This window comes from Convolutriloba macropyga, chromosome 7 (assembly GCF_964194025.1).
Source record: "Convolutriloba macropyga chromosome 7, txConMacr16.3, whole genome shotgun sequence".
NCBI classification, from domain to species: Eukaryota; Metazoa; Xenacoelomorpha; order Acoela; family Convolutidae; genus Convolutriloba; species Convolutriloba macropyga.
In genome coordinates, this window is record NC_134474.1 from 74,390,766 (window position 1) to 74,409,828 (window position 19,063).

Below are 19,063 nucleotides of genomic sequence, written 5' to 3' on the forward strand. Positions count from 1 at the left end.
TAGCAATAGTAGCAACCATATCGTTCTATCACATCTCCGAAAAGTGAAAATTTCATCAGTTGATTTATGCCGAGAATTTATAGGCTCTCTTTAATAAAATTGACAATTCCATATGCTCCAATGTGATTTCATATTATCCTCATACAATAATCAATTCCATTTTATATTCATGGGATATATCATAACCTATTATTCTCAGGAAATAACATTCCATATTATCCTCATAGGATATAACATTCCATATAATCCTCATGGGATATACCACTCCATATTATCCTAATGGGATATACCACTCCATATTATCCTCATGGGATATACCACTCCATATTATCCTCATGGGATATACCACTCCATATTATCCTCATGGGATATACCACTCCATATTATCCTCATTGGATATACCACTCCATATTATCCTCACGCATTCTATACCCTATTATCCCCATGGCAGGATAACCCCCTATCCCAATACAGCTATATAATACCACTGACAATCAAATATAGATGTTTGTGTTTAAAAAACACACCCAAGATAATAATTGAATTACATAATGCCTTGCCTCATTATAGTCCTCACAAGATCTGCAATTAAAAAGACTACGAGAAGAAAAAAAACGAACAATAAGCAAAAACAAAAATTTCACGGCACAAACGCAATATCAAAAATTAAAAGCACATAGTAACAACGTCAAAACACAATCTGATAAAGTTTTAACTTCACAAATTTACTTCTTCTTAACTATACAGCAAATGGGACTTTAATTCAATGTTTTAATTCAATATTTTTTTAGAGAGGATCATTTTCAACGTCTTAAAAATCATTCACTGTTAACTAAATAATTCTTGATAAATTTGATTAAAAAACACTACAAAAAAAGAAAGGACCTGTCTTTGGTTAGACTGAGCCATAAAAACGGACTACAGATGCAGGAAAAACTCAACAAAATTACAAACACTTTGAGAAAACAAAAATTAGTGAGGCCATTAAAGCCTTAGCTATCATCTGCATATTGTTTTTTGTTTCACTGTTTATTTACCCTAATTCAGCTAAAATTAAATTGAAAGATTTATGAAGTTCACTGGGGCCTCATTTGAAAGCAATTGGGATCTGCTATTACGTGGATGTGCTAAAAGAAGAGAAAAGAAAACGCAAATATTGACCACTTACAAATTTTATGAAAACGCATATTGTCCGACAAAAAAAACATCAGTTACGACATAAAATCAAGAGTTATTTTAATTTTTGAAATACAAAAATTGGATGGGACCTCTCGATGTTGAGAATTGCTTAAAAATTAACGAGAAGAAATACAAAACTGAAAACCTGGAAAAGTTTTTGAATATTATCATGAACTCTAACTCTCTTAGGATATACTAACTGCATTGAGCACGATAATTCAATGCTCAATTAGAAATAAATGGGACCTGTCAGCATTTTACTACAACAAAATTAAAGAACAACAGGCAAAAACAGCAAATTCCAAAACATTGAGAAAAAAACGTTGAAGCCTTTGACAAAGAATTTTTTCAGTAAAAACCTTTCTATTTTCGACTATTTTTTTTACAGCAATGGCATTTTAGTTTACAAAAAGTCTTCAAAAATTCATCAAACAGAAAAAATAAAACCGAAAAATTTTGAAAAAAGTATTACCAAGCAATTAAATTCAAAAGTTTTTAACGACAACAAACAAAATTTTGTCTCATGGGACGAAAATGATGTTTTTTGTTCATAAGTCATCGATAAGACCTCGCGATAAAACTTATGACTATGAAAACAGAAACAAATGCAGGCAAATTTTGTCAAAAAAGCGCAAGAACACTTCATATAGGATGAACTGAATGTTTTTTTCAACCAATGGCAACTATCAATATTGAGATACTGTGTTCAGAATTCACAATGAACCAAAATTAAGAAAAAAAATTATCCAAAAATTAAAAAAAACTTTATAAAAACTTTTGGCATCAAAATCATAAAACCAAAAGTACGAGGACAAAACCGCTATTGAGATTAAATTTAGTTGCAGTAGAAAGGAAGAGGTCCTGTCATTACTGAGGATTGACTTAAAGTTCACAAAAATAAGATTAACACTGGTTACGGTGCAAACGAAGTTTTCGAAAAAATCCTTTTAAAGTTTTAACAGCCTTTAAATGTCCACTCAAAGCGCTAGATGGGTTCACTTAAAACTCAATCAGGAACCTATCTCACTTTAAGTCGACGAGTCCATGCGACAGGTCTACCAAAATTTAGTAAAATTTCAAAAACCGCAAAATTTCAATAAAAATTACAAAAACTCAGATTCGAAGCCAAAAATAACATGACCAATCCCTTGAAAACGAATTTTTTGTTCATTGGGCATCATTTGACTGTAAACGGGACATCTTATTAACGGGTAGAGTAAAAAAAATAGTAAAAATTTTCTGAAAAACAGCTCTGAAAAAGAATTCAATTTTTTTATAGTGAACTTACCTATCAGTTCAGAACCTTTTTTATTGCCTTTCGTCTATTAGGAACACAATATTGATTCATTTCGTAGCGTGAAATGTAATTTTTATTCAATATTTTTGTTGAAAAAACCCTAATTTGAAAACGTATTACGCTAAAAGTGAACGAAATCATGCCAAATATCCCCTGTTCACACAAAACTTTAAACCTCAATAACTGCTCAAAAAAAAACACGAAATTCGAAAAAAAAATTTCAGTCCGAATTCTTCGCTGGACCAGCTTTTTAATGATACCACTCTGCGATAAACAATTCGGTCGACCAAAATCGACTGAACAAATTAAACCCATGGTTTAAGGGACTGAACAAATATAACCCAATAAAACCCATGATCATATAGTTCACTTGTAGTTATATACAAATGGGGTTGGAACACTAAAGTAATTTATTGTGACAAACGAAGCGATTGAAACAAACAATGAACTAAGAATCAACCCAAAGCTTATTACCAGGAGGTTTGTTAATGAAAGATACTCTGAACATAAAAGCTGCGCATGCCAAATCTTTTATGAAGGCAACAGCTGCAAAAACAACTGGACAATGTTTCAATCATGGCAGCAAAGACAGTAAACCCAGAAGTGCGGCTGTGAATTCTCAACTACAACAACTACTACGTATAAAATGAAAATGAGCTTTCATGTTCCACCGAATAGTTTCATCGCAGAGGACTTAATTTGTTGCTATTGTGTTTTCAAAATATTCGTAACAATAGAAAAACGTGAAAAATTGTCTTAGTATGCTGCTTTTAAAACTATGCTTGCTGAAAAACTTCCTTTGTCTTGTTGAATCCGGAGTGCTCCATATTGTGAGCGGTTGACAAAAATTTACCGGCAACCCAATCGGCAGCCTAATTTAAATTCTGGTAAAGCAAACAAACTTTTACAAAAATTTGGTTACAGAAGGAGAACATTTTTGTACTTTTTAATTTCTCAACCAGGTGCATCCGGTACTAAATTCCATCGTTTTCAAATGAAATTGAACAGAAATTCTACTTCATGAGGAGATACTGCTGCTGCCCATTGTAAATGGTTGATCAAAAAGCATAGAGAGCCAAAGAGAAAAATTCCTTGTAACCAATAAAAATAAAATTAATTTTTATGCCAATTCTCATTTATTAGCTCGTCAACTCTTTCTGAAATTTCAATATATGTAGTTAATATGCAGAAATAGCATAAAAAATTCCAACACTGTCTGACGTCTTGATGGCAAGAATTCCTCCCTAAATTTTTTGCCTCAGTTTCCAAAGCTCCTGCTAAAACTTCAATTTTGTCAAATTTAGTTGAATTAATTCTATCAAAATTAAGGGTTTTTGACACAAGAATAAAATAGCAAGTTTACTTACCCGTACCGAACTCCAAGTGTAAAGCAGTACTGGACAATTGTAAATGCAAGTCTACCATGTAATATATTTTGCTCGCTTTCTGGCTTGAAATTTGCTTCTTTCAGGCGTATATTGACGGCCCAAAAGTCAAATTTCAACAAACGTGGTGGCGCAGAAAAGAGAACGGACGTCTAGGGAGAGGGAGATCGTGGGTTCGATACCCGTACGGAACTTTATTTTTATACTTCGCCCAAGTCTGGCCATTGTAAAATCAGACTGAATGCAAGTCTGACAAGTGAAAAAAGTGACATGAATCAGTCTATGATTCAGTAATGATGAGGAATTGCATTTATACTGGCCCAGTACTGAAACGCACTTGGAGTTAGGTATGGGTAGTTACTAAAAACTAAGTAAATCTATTTGTTCAATATGATTCCCCGACACAGCGAAAATCTTTTTGATGAGATTAATTTATTTGAGAAAGAAGTTAAAAACCGCAGGTTTTCAAGTTTTCCACCGAGGAAACTTAATTTAACTCGATGAAAAATTTTCCGCGGAGCTAAAATTTGTATTTGTTTGTTGGTTGTCCAGCTTTAATGTATTTCAAAGCAAACTTCTTTTTTTGAAAAGTCAAATAAATTGAAGACAAAAATGTCGTAACTTTAGGAGAGAGTGAGTCTATTTAATTTTAGCTGTTTTCGGCTTGAGCCAAAGAAAGAAGATAACTCACTGATAATATACCCTCGGTGGATTTTTTTTGAACCAGTGATTTCCGTTGGCGAATTTTCTACTATCCAGTTTAATCCCATCTGAGCGTATTCAATGACCCAGTGAAATCACGTAGATGGGTATTTCCCATTATAGCCCCCCCCCCCCGAAATTATAGCCCCCATTATGGTATAATAACCATGATTGGTGGGGTTATACGTTATCTGGCCACTAAGCTGATTGGGGATCTTTTCCGTTTGTGCCCCCCCCCCCCCAGTACGTTATGCTCCCCCCAGTTACAGAGCACGTGTCATTACATACTAAATCATTATGTAAAAATATTGCACGTGCATCTGGGGGTTGCAAATAATATGCACCCACTAAGCGGGGGGGGGGGCACAAACGGAAAAGATCCCTGATTGGCTATAATGGGAAAGACCCGGTTTATCTATGATCCAGTGATATTCCATCGAAAGTTGAAAGCCATATGCCCACTAAGCTGGGAGTGGGGCGGGGGGAACAGAATAGATCCAAAATTTGTACGTTATGCACTCCTCACTTAACGTTAGCACGTGCCATTAAATAGTAAATCATTATGTAAATATAGCACGTGCGTCTGTCGGGTGCAAATAATATGCACCCTCTAAACCTGGGGGGGGGGGGGGGGGGGGGGAGGCACGATAAACGGAGAAGATCCCGAAACTTTGTGCATCAAATGTGTTCTGTGTTCTTGTTTTAGAGGAGACCAAGGACTAATCCGGCCAAGTGTATTTTGGATCTAATCTGTTTTGACCCATATTTCCAGATTCTTTTCCGGGATCTTTCTCGTTTGTGCCCCCCCAGTACGTATTACATAGTAAATCATTATGTTAGAATATGGCACGTGCGTCTGGGGGGTGCAAATAATATGCGCCCACTAAGCTAGGAGGGGGGGGGGGGGGGGGCACAAACGGAATAGATCCCTTTTCCATCTGTTACAGTGAGTGTTGCTAGGTGCTACTGACTCCTACTCATTATTACCTGTGGGGTGTTTTGAGGTTCCATCTGTGGGTAAAGACGATCGCCTGGGTGTTTTTCTTGGCATTTCCACCACCACATCACGTGACCCCCCACAACCCATAATGCCAGTCCTCTTTAGTCTACGGCTCTTTTGATACGAATTGACAACACGTGACCTCTCCTCAACGACGCTGCTTCAAATATTCAGTTCCTTTCCAGTTTTTCCCTCCTTTTGAAAGGCACTTTCGTTTTTCCAGCGGCTGATGCTTTTGTTAAGTGTAGTAAATTGTGATTGTAAAATAATAAACTATATCTCTTTTCACTGCTCTTAATTTTGTGTACCTTTACAGATAAAATCTCTCAAGGAGTTTCAAGCAGCAATTGTTGTTTTTTATTTTTTTTACTCAGTTGTTCATTAGAGTGGAACTGTTCCGTGTGAACACAAATGATTCCACGCGCAGGTGTTTCTTCTTTTTCCACGTTTTTCCTTTGCTTCCAACGCCAAAACTAATCATTTATATACACACAGCATAATGTAATGTAGATACCACAGTTGGAAAAATATTCATAAATAATTTATCAATTTGTGCTCAAGTAATAAATGTGGAACAAGAAATTAGAAATTAGAAATACGCAATTAAGTTATATATGTTACAATGAATGAATAACTATTGCATCAAGGTGGGGTCTTTCCCATAATAGCCCCCCCCCCCCCCATTATGTTATGTTTACCATGATTGGGGGGGGGGGGGGGACTATAGGTTATCTGACCAATAAGCTAGGGTGGCTATAAAGGGAAACACCCCCCAAGTTTAGGTTCTTTTCCACGGAGTCTCGCTTTTTCACTCCCTAATAGTTTTGCAAATCATTTAACCCCAATTATTTCGGATCTTTACCGTTTGTCCCACCCCCCCCCCCCTGCACGTTATGCTCCCCCACGTGCCATTAGTTGTAATTCATTGTGTAAATATATGGCACGTGCCCTGAGGGTGCCAATAATATGCAACCACTAAGCTTGGGGGGGGGGGGTGTGGGGCAAACGAAAAGATCCATTATTTGGGTCGTTCCCATTATAGCCCCCCCATGAAATTATAGCCCCCCATTATGGTATAATAATTACTATGATGGGGGGGGGCTATAGGTTATCTGACCACTAAGCTGGGGGGGGGGGGGGGTGGCTATAATGGGAAAGACCCCATTATTTCATTCCTCTATCATTTCAACTCAATTTTAATTCCATGTATAATTGCTTAACATTCAAAATAAGGATAAGCGAAGTTTGTGTTGAAAATATGAGTTTTTACTATTAATTGGCAATTCAGAGGCTTTGGAGAAATAGTTATGGGGGATGAAATGATACGTGGTTAAAAGATATGCTGTTAAAATATGGCTTGGGGGGAATGAATCAAGGTGAAAGGAAGTAGAAACCTTTTTCACAACCATCGTCTTAAAATTTAAAACGTCTCCTACCCACCCACCCAAAAATCAGGTCTCTTCTATGCCCCCCCTCCTCCACGAAAATATACCCCCGCCCCAAGCAACTCGATCAACGCGAAATCCAGCTCTGATCAGATCCGAATAGATCCAATGTACACCTACAAAGCGTGAGTGAGGGAAAGAACCGAAGATAAAAATGAGACGAAAATGTGGTGGTAATGATACAATAAAGTAATGCGTCTTTACTATAATCAAATAGTCGCCAAATATACTTATGTTTAACTGAGCACGTGTTCAATTGGAATATGACGTCAACAGTCACATATTTTTGCCCTTCTTGTTCTGCCGATACAACCAGAAGTCACTCATCTTCACAACTAACACCTTCATTCACAAAATGGACGGATCTTTTCCGTTCCCCCCCCCCTCCCAGTACTTTATGCACCCCCTAGTTACAGAGCTCGTGTCATTATACGTAGTAGTTCATTATGTAAAAATATTTCACGTGCGTCTGGGGGCGTGCAAATAATATGCACTCACAAAGCTGGGGGGGGGGGGGGGGGGGGACAAACGGAAAAGATCCAAATGGACGGATCTATTCTGTTTCCCCCCCCCAGTATTTTTCACGCTCCAAGTTACAAATTATATATATGTATATTACTGTTTTCGAAAAATACAAACTTATTACATAATTTTGCCCTTTTTCTTTTTTTTTGGACAAAATATGGCTTTTACGGCTTCGACAGCGATTTATCGCAAGTTTTAACTGAATTTTTGTTCGTTGTCTCCACTTAGTGCTCGTTTTTTAACCGCAGAAAGTTGAATAATGACAGGTCGTAATGCCCTCCTATAAAAGCGCATGTGATCATGAACATGTTGGATGATTTCAATTGCTATCTAAGATTTTTATTACTTTGAAATTAAATGTTTTTAAAAGTTTTTTTAAAAATTTTTTTGTTCCGTTTGTTCTAATTGTTACCGAGTCTTTTAAAAAGGTGATCCCATATCTATTCTAGTGAAGTATAAGTTATGTTTATTAGTTTAAGTTTTATCTGGCGCTATTTTGACCTTTTAATAAGTTTTTTATTGGAAATAAAGTTTTGGATATAATTAATGTTTTATGTTATTGTTGTGTAATTTTGTTGTTCGTCTTGACTTCCTTGCTTAACAGTGGTTGATCTCATCAATCTAATATGGCAGTTTTTTTTACTACACTGAGTTATTTGCGTTGGAGACAAAGTTTATGTTCATACGCATTTTTTAAAAATTTGAATTTTTGGGAGTTTCTTTCTGTTTCTCACATGGTATAGAGATTTCTGACAAAAATGCGGATGAGCAGGGTCGGAGCTTCATGTGCTAACGCACATTATCAAGCCTCCTTGTTATAAATGATAATTCATGCTCAGAGAACTCCTATTTATTTTTTTTTAGCTTGCACTTATCTCGCATAATTTATTGTGTTCTTACATGTGTTTTGTATTTGTTTCTCTTCTATTATTAGGCGACAAGCTTCTCCGTTTTTTTGTTGCAAAAGTTTTTGGGGTCGTACAACGCATCAATTATATCTAGGCAACAAATAAATCAAAAAGCCATATTGAAAAGCAAGAAAATGTTTGCCGTTTTTTTGCATTTCAAACCCTGAATTAGACGGTTATCTTAGAACACTCTTGAAAAATTTAGACGTTCTTCTTTCAAGATTCTCATTTTGTCATTAGTTTAGCTGATGGGTATTTTGCAGATCTCTTGTAACAAAACGGTTATAAACAAAAAACTGCTAGAGGTCGATTCTCTTGAAGTATCTTTCAAGCAATTTTATAATGCAAAAAACCTTCAGCGTGCTGGCTTCGATTATCGGTGTCTGTATAATATTTTTTAAATAAAAAATAAGTCGACGATAATTAAAAACATTTTCTGAAAAACCCCTGAGAAATTAACTCCGCAGTTCGGAGTATCACACTAAAACGTTTAGGTAATTTTACTTTAAAAAAGTTAAAGTAAACTTTTGTTAAGGTAGAATTAAGGTAAAAGTAACCTCAACTTTATCTTAATTTTGAGTCCAGGTTAAAATTACCTATTTTCGTTTTTTTAACAAAAAAGAACATTTAAAATGAAAACCTGAAAGACACGTTAATTTTTCTCATTGAAAACGTTTTTACCATTAGGGTTGTTGGTACCATATGGATGTACTGTGCGAAAAAGGTCAAAAATTAAATATAAGCCAACGCATAAAAGATTCTAAATGCGCGAGTTGATGTAGCCCAAGGGCATAGACGGACAAATATGTGAGGAATTTCAACGTTAGGACTTTTTTCCCAACAGAATGAGGGGAAAATAAAAAAACCATGCTATCATCTTTAGTATTCTATCAGTCCGCTTATTCGTGCGTTTATTTCCACGATTAATGCTCGTCAATCTTGTTTTATTTTTGAACATCCATCGACTCTCTTAACTCGAATAGGGTCAAAAACTAAAAAAAAAAACGTTCGCTTCCTTAAAAAATTTTCATCTCCCGTCAGTTTTTACCAACCAAGTCAGTTAGTGGGGGACATTGTGCTAATAAATGCAAAATTTGCTAATAAATGCATCTTGAAAACAAGATGACGCGAGAAAGAATTGTCTGTCATAAGTTAGAACAGTGGTGAACAATCTCATATTAGTTTGGCGCATGTTTGTGTCATTGCTCTCTCTCTCCTTTTAATAATTCATCTGGCTTAATAAATGCACGTTTTAAATTTTTAACGTGGTCTTTTCAGCTCTGGCGACCAGTTTTTAAAACGTTTATTTGCGTTTGAACTTTATTTTAAAAAACGCACTTTCGGGTTGTAAAATATTTCGGGTTAAAAGTCTGCAGCGCTGGAAGTTAGAATGCAAGAAGTTCTTATATACATAGCCAGATGTTGACTTCCAACAGATTTTTTAGGTTGACTTCCGCATTTTGAAACCTGAAAGTTGCCTGTTTAAGTATAGGTTATGTGACTCTGCTTGAAGTCACTGAGAACTTCTGGAATTCTTCATCTTCTTTATCTAGAACGGGGTAGCATTTTAACATCTAGCACTGCAGACTTCGGGCATCTTGCACGTGCGGGTTTTACGCACGGGTACGTGACGCTGTAGATTTCACTTCGAAATTCTTGCCGAGAATCGCGAACCGCTTCGTTGTTCTGTTCTCGATAAAGGCCAAATGTTCGGCGACTTCAAGCAGAGTATATTTAGTCATAAATTTGCAAGACAAGCGGACGTTCGAAAAGCTCCTCAAATGAGCAACAAAATGTTGATGTTTGAACGTTTTAATTTTGAACTTTGACCTTTATAACGTTCGTTAGCGGTGCAACTTCATGGGACCAAATTTTAAATTAGTTCACCTCAAACCTCTTCGCGGAGGTTCTATTTATAATTGGGGATCTTTTCCGTTTGTGCCCCCCCCCCCCCCCTCCCAATACGTTATGCACCCCCAGTTACAGAGCACGTGGCATTATATAGTAAATCATTATGTAAAATATGGCACGTGCGTCGGGGGGTGGGTTCAAATAATATGCACCCACTTAGCTGGGGAGGGGGGCACAAACAGAAAAGACCCTATAATTGTAGCGTTATGATAATCCTACTTTCATCCATTAATCAATGGGTTATCGACCATGGGAGTTACTAACATAACTGATAATGAATTATTATAACCAATATTACGATTTTGATGATAGCTCAATTCCACAACTTCGAATATAATAACTGAGATACGTAAATACGTGTGCATATATCGCACAATTAACTAGATAAGAGGAGGGGCGTTTGTTTGCGGCCAGACCGAAACACCTTTTGAGCTTATGATAAGTTTATGATTTCTACTGATCATCTCTTTTGGTCAATCCGTCACTGAAACTAAACAAAGCTACTTGAGTTCGCATGAACTAAAGCTAACCAAGCCAACAGAAACTAATTAACAATTGAAAATAATATCGTTCACTAATTAATTTAATTAAAAATTTTTGCTTCACTCACTTTGCCTTACTTTACTTCACTTTATTAATTATCCCTCCTGTTGTTATCTTTCTGGTCTAAAATGGCAGCTGATGAAATGCTCAACAATTCAATTGATGAACAGGAAAAGCAAGTTAGTTATGATAACGGTTACAATAAAATTTACGGTTACAATAACGGTTACAATAAATTCGCCATTCTAAACCCCCTCTCCTCCCCAGAGGACAAATAAAAATCACACAATGGAAAATTTTAAAAAACAGCCGGACAAGTCCTGACCTACAATTCAAGTTTTTATACTAGACCTAAATTGAACTATGAAAAAGATTGGGGAGACCATTTAGAGAAAAATTCCATGAAAAAATTGAAAAAAGCAGTAGAATCAAAGAAAAATTGCCGCATAAGAACAAAAACGCCCCCATTTTCTCTCTGAACCGCTTGTGACTACAATTAAAAAAAATTTCAAGCCGGAAAAAACCAATCGCTTTCTCGCACCGCTTCCTGTTTCGGCGTGACTAGAAATACTTATGTTTGGCCTCAAAATCAAGAAATGTGTGAACAGGTTTTTAAAAGACAGCGCCCCAATTGGGATGCGATATTAGGCGGTAGCTCGATTAGGCAAACGAATTTTTGCAGCTATTAAGCAAAAATTGGGAACTAAAGATTTGTGAAAATTAGGCGAGTAGCTATTAAAACACTTGAAACGGGTACTTCATAATCCACTGGATGCTGTAAAGTTGTCAAGTCTCACTAACAATCGTCTTTACATGCAAACTAGTTGTTAAAAGTACAAGCTAATTGAAGCATTGTTTTCAGTGTTTTGCAGCTCATTTACTCTGCGCAGTGTTATCACAGCCAATGATTTTAGTTAAAAAAGTAGGAAAGGTTTAGAATAATTAGAAATAAAGTTTAGGAATAATTTTGAACTACCGGTCGAAAAATAACGCATGCCGGGAAGTTGCGGGTTAAAACACATGGTAAACGTGCTCAAAATTCGAAAACTTCAGTAAGTTTTTTATTGTTCTTTGGAGATACCATTTTGAAGGCAATTGTTACAGTCACCTAATTACATTATCTCATCAATCGGATATTTCAGTACCTCATTTCAGTGCTTTAATTGGTATTCCCCTAATTTCCACAAAAATTAGGTTAAGAATTTTTGCCTATATGCTGCAAAAATTTGTTTCGCCTAATCGAATTTCCACTTAACATCCTACACCCCGCGCCCCAATACAATTCAAGTTCTTTGACTTGTAAGGAATTCTATAAATTGTAATAGTCATCTTGTACTCCCAATAGAAAGAGTTTCATCGAAATTTAGTTTAAAAGAGTACGTAATATTAACTGAGTCAAGGTTTTGTCATGTCAAATTTAGTTGTCGATTTTTTTTGTCATGAGGGTATGGGGGCGATAAAAGATATCTCATGTGGCATAGATGCTATGGTTTCATACAATCAAGGAGAAGCTACAAATTTTATGACTTTGACACCAACCATGTGTTTTCTCCGAAAAAATTGTGTTTTTGGAGTTTTGCCCTTGATCTTTTTTTCATTTTGTTCCTTTCGTATTTATTCTTATTATTGTTAATTTCTTGTAGTCTTATTGCAGGCGGTTTAATTAAGAACAACTAATTCTTTACGGATGGATACGCGTACTTTTTAATTGTTTTCAAGAGACAGATGAGATTTTTATGACCTAAAAATTATTACTGTTCTCTAAATCTGATGGGCTTGTGACCACCGCATCGTCGCATATCAAACACAGGCCCCATCATTTGCTTTTTACAGAATCGTAACTGAATCTGGTTGAGGGTTATAGTTTTGAGCAATTGTTGAAAAAGAACAGTGATCGCCTCAGTTTTGTGTGCAAGTGTTTCTTTTCAGATGTTTTTCGTTTAGAATCAACCAAAAGTCTCATCAACCTCCTATTTCGCATTCCAGCTGAGTGTAAGCACAAAGACACCATTTTTAAGAATTTAGTGGATTTCAATGCATAGTCCCCCCAAGGCGTGAAAAAAAATCATAAAATGTGGTCAACTTTTGTGTGTTCCATAATGGAAAAGAATTTACCAAGAGAACTTGTATACAGTTGTGTGGTTTGACTTGTTTCTATGAATCTATATGGCTAAAAATCCACTAAGCAAGGACAGGAGAATGTAAACAAATCAACCATATATTTTTGTTGTAGCTGTCGCATAGAGCTGAAATTCGCAGATAATTTTGGCTGACTGCCGGCGCTTATTAGCATTTTTAACTGGTACCTTTGTTGCAATTGTATCATTATAAAAATATATATATTAGCAGTAGTGTGACCGCCTAACCACAACTTGCTTGTGGTGCGGCGAATTTTCTGCATCTCCACCATAGTGAATGACATGCGGTCCCCGGGTTAGGGGTCAGGAGGGGCATCGTCAACATCGGGGAAAGGGACACGGAAGGCGGATTACAGATCCTACTGCCGGTAGGAGTTGAGCAGGGGAGCAGTATTTAGTTCGCAGTTGTGCTAATCGGATACGCGAATTTCGTGGCAGAATTTGTTCTTCTGCTAACTGTGTTGGAGGTGTGCCTAGTTGTTTGCTGTCTTTGTTTAACTGAGTATGGACTGTGTATCAGTGGATGCCATTGAGGGCAAATTCGCTTTTTTTGCGTTTTAATTGCTCTTTCTTGTTTGTGTGTTGTCTCAAGCGGTCCCTATAAGTATCGTTCAGTGTCGGTCTCATGGGAGAAAAACTGATGGAGGAGAGATTTTTGTGATCTTCATGGTGGCTCTGATAACTTCGGGCGAGAAATTGCCCTGCTAATATTCTGTGTGAGCTTTAACAGGCAGCATTTCACCTCATTTTGTAAGTAACTGATGTCAGACGTTTTTACTCAGCCAGTAATTGTTTTAATGTGTTTGCAGGCGGTTCAATTTGTATTGCGAATTGTGGAAATCCAGATGGGAGCCCAGTAAATCAGGACGTTCCGATCGATAGCTTTGTAAGTCACTGAGATTGACTTTTTGTGCAGCATCTGTGGCCTCTAGCAATATCTTTCAGGATGTTATTGCGCTTTTGTAGTTTCTCAGTGGTGTTCTTTCGATTTTCTCAAAAATTGAGCATATTATCAAAGATGACATCAAGTACTTTGACTTTGGACGTTACTGAATTGATGAATTGTTGAGAGGGCTGAGTCAGACTTGGCCTCCTTGCTTCAGGTTGTGAACACAGTTGCACTTAATTTCTCAGCTGACAACTTACGTTTTCTTGATTTTGGGCAGTCGTGTGAATTATTTAGGTAAGGAATTATCATATTCCATAAGCTACCCACTTTTTGTGCTACTTGTTAGTGGTGCCTCGATTAGGTCTTATAGTAGTAGATTGTGATCAACGGTTTTGAAAGTGAAGATGAAATCTAAAGCTACTAGTAGAGTACGGTTGCAAGGTTTCTTTTGATTAAGGTCTTTCTGTACATCGTGGGAGACATTATTATGAGCTTTAGTAGTAGAGCGGTCAGCTCTACGGCCGTGCTGATGATTTTTTAGTGGATATTTTATAAAGTCTCTTAATAAGAGTTTTCTGATAGTTTTGCAATTGGCAAGAGGAATGCAGTTGACGTAAACCTTTTAGATTCGTCTATGGGTTTTCCCGTGTTGTGTAGGGGTATAACCCGGCCAACTTTCCAGATGTTCGAGATTTTTTCACTGTTGACAAGAAAGTTTTTATGGTGTTATTGAGCTATCAGATTGCTATGGGGCCCAGACGGTTAAATCTATGGTGCTTGTTATATTTGGGCCCAGTTACTTACTTTTCTTGGTGTCTCTTATAACTTCCTTCACTCTGTTACACTTAAAGCTTGTGCCCTTTTTTCATGTTATCTTTTTGTTCTTAGTGTTTTTTTTCTTCGGCTTTCCTTTTTCTTGGAATGTGGAGTGTATTGTTGGTTAAACTTTTTCCCTCATTTCCTGGATCATGACGAGGAGTAGTTTTCTCAACTTCCACGTATATGGTCGTTTTCAGTTGGTTTAGCGTTGCTTGAGGTTTGTCATTTTTTACTGTGCTCCAGATTTTAGAGCAGTTACTTTTGTGAGTAAGTGTTTGTACAAACTATATCCATTTTTTTCTCTTTTGAGTGTGAACAAGTTTGTCTATTATATGAGTTAGTTGTGATATTTTGGCGTCTCGAAGATGTTTTCTTTGAAATTCAGCTCTCTTCAGTGTGTCTTCCTGCTTCGCTGTGAAAATTGGCAACAAACGTTTTTATCAATCGTTGTGTGATATGCCAGCCAGTTTTTTCATTGATGACATTCTTTAAGATCTTTTCCGCATTTTAGACCTTTTTTTGCTTTTGTAGTTTTTTAAAATTTAGTTCAATGTCGTCTATAAAACCAGCCCCGACAGCTTAGCGGATGCTGATGAATGTTTTTTTTGGTGTTGTGTGTGTGATGAGGCCACATGTAATGTCTAGAATTATTGGTAAATGGTCCGAGCCTAATGCGTACTCCGTGCGCCAGTCATTATTTATTGCTATGCTTGTTCTTGCAAAACTGATCTGTGGGAGCCTTTACAAGAACTAAATACTCTTGTGCTCGTCTTTTTTGTTAAACATTACATGATTAGAGAGGTATAATTCACATGCAAAATGTTTTCCTCTTGTGTCCTCCGGTAGTTGCGAGTGGCATACTGGGCTATGGGCATTGAAATAACCGACAGAAAGCAGTCATCTAACTCAAGTAGCTAACTGATTGATTTCTTGTATCACAGCTAGAAGAAGGTGGTATGTAGTTCTACACTAGTTTGATTAACTGCGGTGAGTTCTGTCGCTTGGACTTCTAGGTGTTTGTCAGAAATCTGAAGGTTAATTTCCTGGATCAAAGCTACCCCTATACCTTTGCATCTTTCTTTGGGCCTCTTTTTGGGATTAGGCAGTAGCCAGGTGGGCATTTTTGGGTGGTTATTATATGAGGTTGGTCTCCTGGATGGCAGCTATTTGAATGTTAACTTCCCCATCTAGTCTATGATGTTGTCTAGTTTTTGTTTGAGGCCATTACAATTTAGTTGAAAAATGTTGAGGTGTGTGTTGTCGTGTGCGGGAAAACTTTACTTTGTAGGATTTGCTTCTCTTATTTTACTCCAGGAGCAGCGCTTACAGTCGAACTTGTTGCTTCATTGCTCTACGGACTTTAAGTTTGTGCAATTCAGATGTACCTATCCTCCCTTGCCGCACCGGACGCCATATTGATTCCAATTGGTCCGATGTCAAATATCACAAGAAGTTGGGCCGAGGTTGGTTTATATGCATCCGAGGATGAGGAGGAGGAGAAACAGGTCAAATATGTTTCCCAATCAAAGCATACGAGAAACAAATAGACTGGGCTTGCCTTATCCCGCCGCAAAAACCCATTTCTCGTAGTCTGTCTCGAGTGTATGGATCCTGGGAGCGGTTGTCCGCTCGTAATTCTGCCGCGTAGAATGATCCATACGTGAGATCTATACAAATTTTATCAGCATTTGGAGCGATTACAGTATTGATGGATTAAGTTCCTGTGTACAAAACCATGAAAAAATTCCAGTTTTTTCCAAAAGAATGGAAAATCGATAACAACACTACTATAATTTTATTTCATCTATAACGCGAAATAGACAAAATTTCAGCATGATTTTCCAAGAAAAAATTGAAGGAATGAAAACATCTGTGAAATGAAAAAAACCTTGAATATTTGACAACAATTTCGCTTGCTTATCATTCCAAACTTAATGTAAGAAAATTGGAGCCTAAAAACTACCTATCCTTTCTCTAATTTTGCTCATTTTAAAAACTTTTGAGTCATCGTGGATAAATGATTCAACAGAAGAGTTTAAAAACACTTTTTCAGAACTTGTTCTTTTTCTAATGATTTTATTGGTTGATTGCTCTCTTCATGTTTGTTCCAACTCTTATTGTTCAAACCTGCTCAAAAGGGGAGTAGTTTGCAAACCTGCATCTTTCTTTTTCGCCGTTTCCGCTATCTCACTGATTTTAAAAGATGAAGGAAACTACATAAGAAAAATTTTGATGCATTGAATTGAATTCTGAATAAGTGTGATCACTTGTCCTGCCCACTCAACGTTCTGCATTTGGTGTACTGAAAAAGAAAACTTAGCACATTTTCTCCTTATTTTCTACAAATTTTACAATTTTGACTAATTGCTCAAAGTAAAGTACCGATGTTCTTAGTCTAAGATCTCACTGTATGATTTTTTTCAATGTGACTTGATTCTTTTTTGTTCATCGAATCAGCAAGATTAACTCTTATGGCGGTCATCTTGGAGTTTATGGCCGTCATATTCAAGGCTTTCATTTTGTGGGCTCTGACAAATGTTTGATTGTTGCTGTTTGCTACTGAAAGTGAGCTAAAATTAATGTTTTGGCTCCGAAAAGTGGAGTTAAGAACTGACGGAGGCACAATGGAGTCAAAAACTTATGGGAGACATAGTGTTCAATAATGCAGTCTCTTATCATTGATAGCTTTCAACAAAACTTTTAATTTCTATTGAGATATTTTATAGCTCTTTTCTCAGAAGGCTTTGTTCTGTGTTTTTATTTTTGCCTTATTTCAAATAGAAATTTCAATTCAATTTCAGATGATGGCTTTAGCAACGGCTGTTTTTCAAACTTTTGTCCCAGAACTCCTAGAATTAGAAAAAAGAAAATTCTATATCTGCTGACGTCATTTTTTTAAATTTGAGCTGTTTGGAAATAATTTGACCGATTTCTTTATCACACCACAATTGATGTGTAATTTGATCTTGGACGTGTAGTTAGATAGTGTGAAGTTGGATGAATCTATATCTGATTTTGTGCTTATTCACCGAGGCCTTTATTGTTGGTAACAATTGGTAGTCGGTTGCCAATGTAGTAACGCCAAAAGAAAACTTCATTTTTCTCAATCTTTTGATTTATATTGTTTACCTCTATTATTCTGTAGAGAAAACACAAGTTTGTTAGAGTGCAATCAAGTCATGAATAGTCGAACAACAACAGGAATTGATAATTGTCAAAAAATTAACTTGAAATTTTGACATTGTTTCTTGATTGATAATTGAGCTTGAACCAAATTTTTTTTTTTTGAATTTATCTTAACTTATCACCAATCAGTTTGTCCGTTGAACAACAATCTCCATTTGTCCTGATTGCTAGATTTTCAAAAACTATAACTGTTTCGTGCGTTAACCTAATTTTGGCTAAATGTTTAATTTTTTGCGGAAGCGTAAAAGTAATTGCTTAATGGTTCTTTTTAGTCTTCTGTTGAGCGTAATAAGAAATCGTACAAAATCTGAGTAAAAAAGGAAATTTATTCAAGATTGTTCTAAGTTATCTTTTAAACTCTATTTTTTACAAGGACTATTTAAAATTGTTCATACAAAACTGGGAACACAGCATCAATGATTAAAATAGTGCAATAGTGCACTAAAATTCATCCATGAAAATATTTTCAGGCAAACATTTTTTTTTCTCACCAGAGCGTCAAATTTTTTATATGTTACTTTATACCGATGAATTTGGAAATTAAAGTCCGTATAAAAATTATGTAAGATAGGCTTCTTCAGTACACATAAGTTGCCATATTTAAAGTTATCCTCCCCTCTTTTTGTGCTGCGACTTAACTCATTTCCCACGCAAATTCTGTATTTGTCAAAACTATAAACGGATTGCTGTGTAGTTACTTTATATCAGTGGATGTTCAATCATTTCTTTTTAATTCTAGCACTCACGCGCATTTTGCAGGACTTGAGCACATTTTTTCATCTTTCTATTTTTTTACATCTTCTACAGATTCAAAAAATTTCGCACATAAATTTCAGCCCTTGTGCACTCGCCTGTCCAACTCTTTCAAAATTTTCATCATTAGTACTCTTTCAGCAGCTTTGATGTTTTACAGTTTCTGCTTTTAAACATTCTTTACACAATTTCCATGTTTTACTGATGGCTTTTATCAGCTTCCAGCCTTCCTTTGCACAATTTCTACGATCTCCTAACATAATTTTCAACCTTACCTTTATAAATTACATAATTTCCAAACTTTTAGCAACATTCTCGCATATTTTGTCATCGTTTTCGTCATGTTTTTCATACTTATCGTGCTTAAAGTTAGAGCACATGTG

At 36.2% G+C, this 19,063-nt stretch overlaps 3 protein-coding genes across 7 annotated transcripts in view; 1 reads left to right on the plus strand and 2 right to left on the minus strand.

Moving 5' to 3' along the window:
• The window catches only part of LOC142342534 (uncharacterized), a 45,235-nt gene extending 37,915 nt beyond the window's left edge, over window positions 1-7,320 (minus strand). The window contains exons 1-2 of one of the 2 annotated variants that reach the window (XM_075393886.1): window positions 7,152-7,320; window positions 5,551-6,197 (exon numbers count right to left, since the gene is read on the minus strand). In XM_075393886.1, coding sequence (XP_075250001.1) covers window positions 5,551-5,650 — 100 coding nt within the window. In that variant the 5' untranslated portion in view covers window positions 5,651-6,197; window positions 7,152-7,320. Of the gene's footprint in view, window positions 1-5,550; window positions 6,199-7,151 lie in introns of those variants that run through there. The other variant, XM_075393887.1, reaches the window with a different exon arrangement.
• LOC142342533 (flotillin-1-like) overlaps window positions 1-8,048 on the minus strand; it is a 113,989-nt gene extending 105,941 nt beyond the window's left edge. Inside the window, exon 1 of the mRNA XM_075393885.1 lies at window positions 8,037-8,048. The gene's annotated coding sequence lies outside the window, so the exon portion shown is untranslated. The remainder of the gene's footprint in view (window positions 1-8,036) is intronic.
• Window positions 8,049-10,194: 2,146 nt separating this feature from the next.
• LOC142342535 (uncharacterized) overlaps window positions 10,195-19,063 on the plus strand; it is a 30,036-nt gene continuing 21,167 nt past the window's right edge. Inside the window, exons 1-2 of one of the 4 annotated variants that reach the window (XM_075393892.1) lie at window positions 10,195-10,347; window positions 10,555-11,074. In XM_075393892.1, coding sequence (XP_075250007.1) covers window positions 11,024-11,074 — 51 coding nt within the window. In that variant the 5' untranslated portion in view covers window positions 10,195-10,347; window positions 10,555-11,023. Of the gene's footprint in view, window positions 10,376-10,554; window positions 11,075-19,063 lie in introns of all 4 variants that reach the window. The other 3 variants (XM_075393891.1, XM_075393889.1, XM_075393890.1) reach the window with 3 other exon arrangements.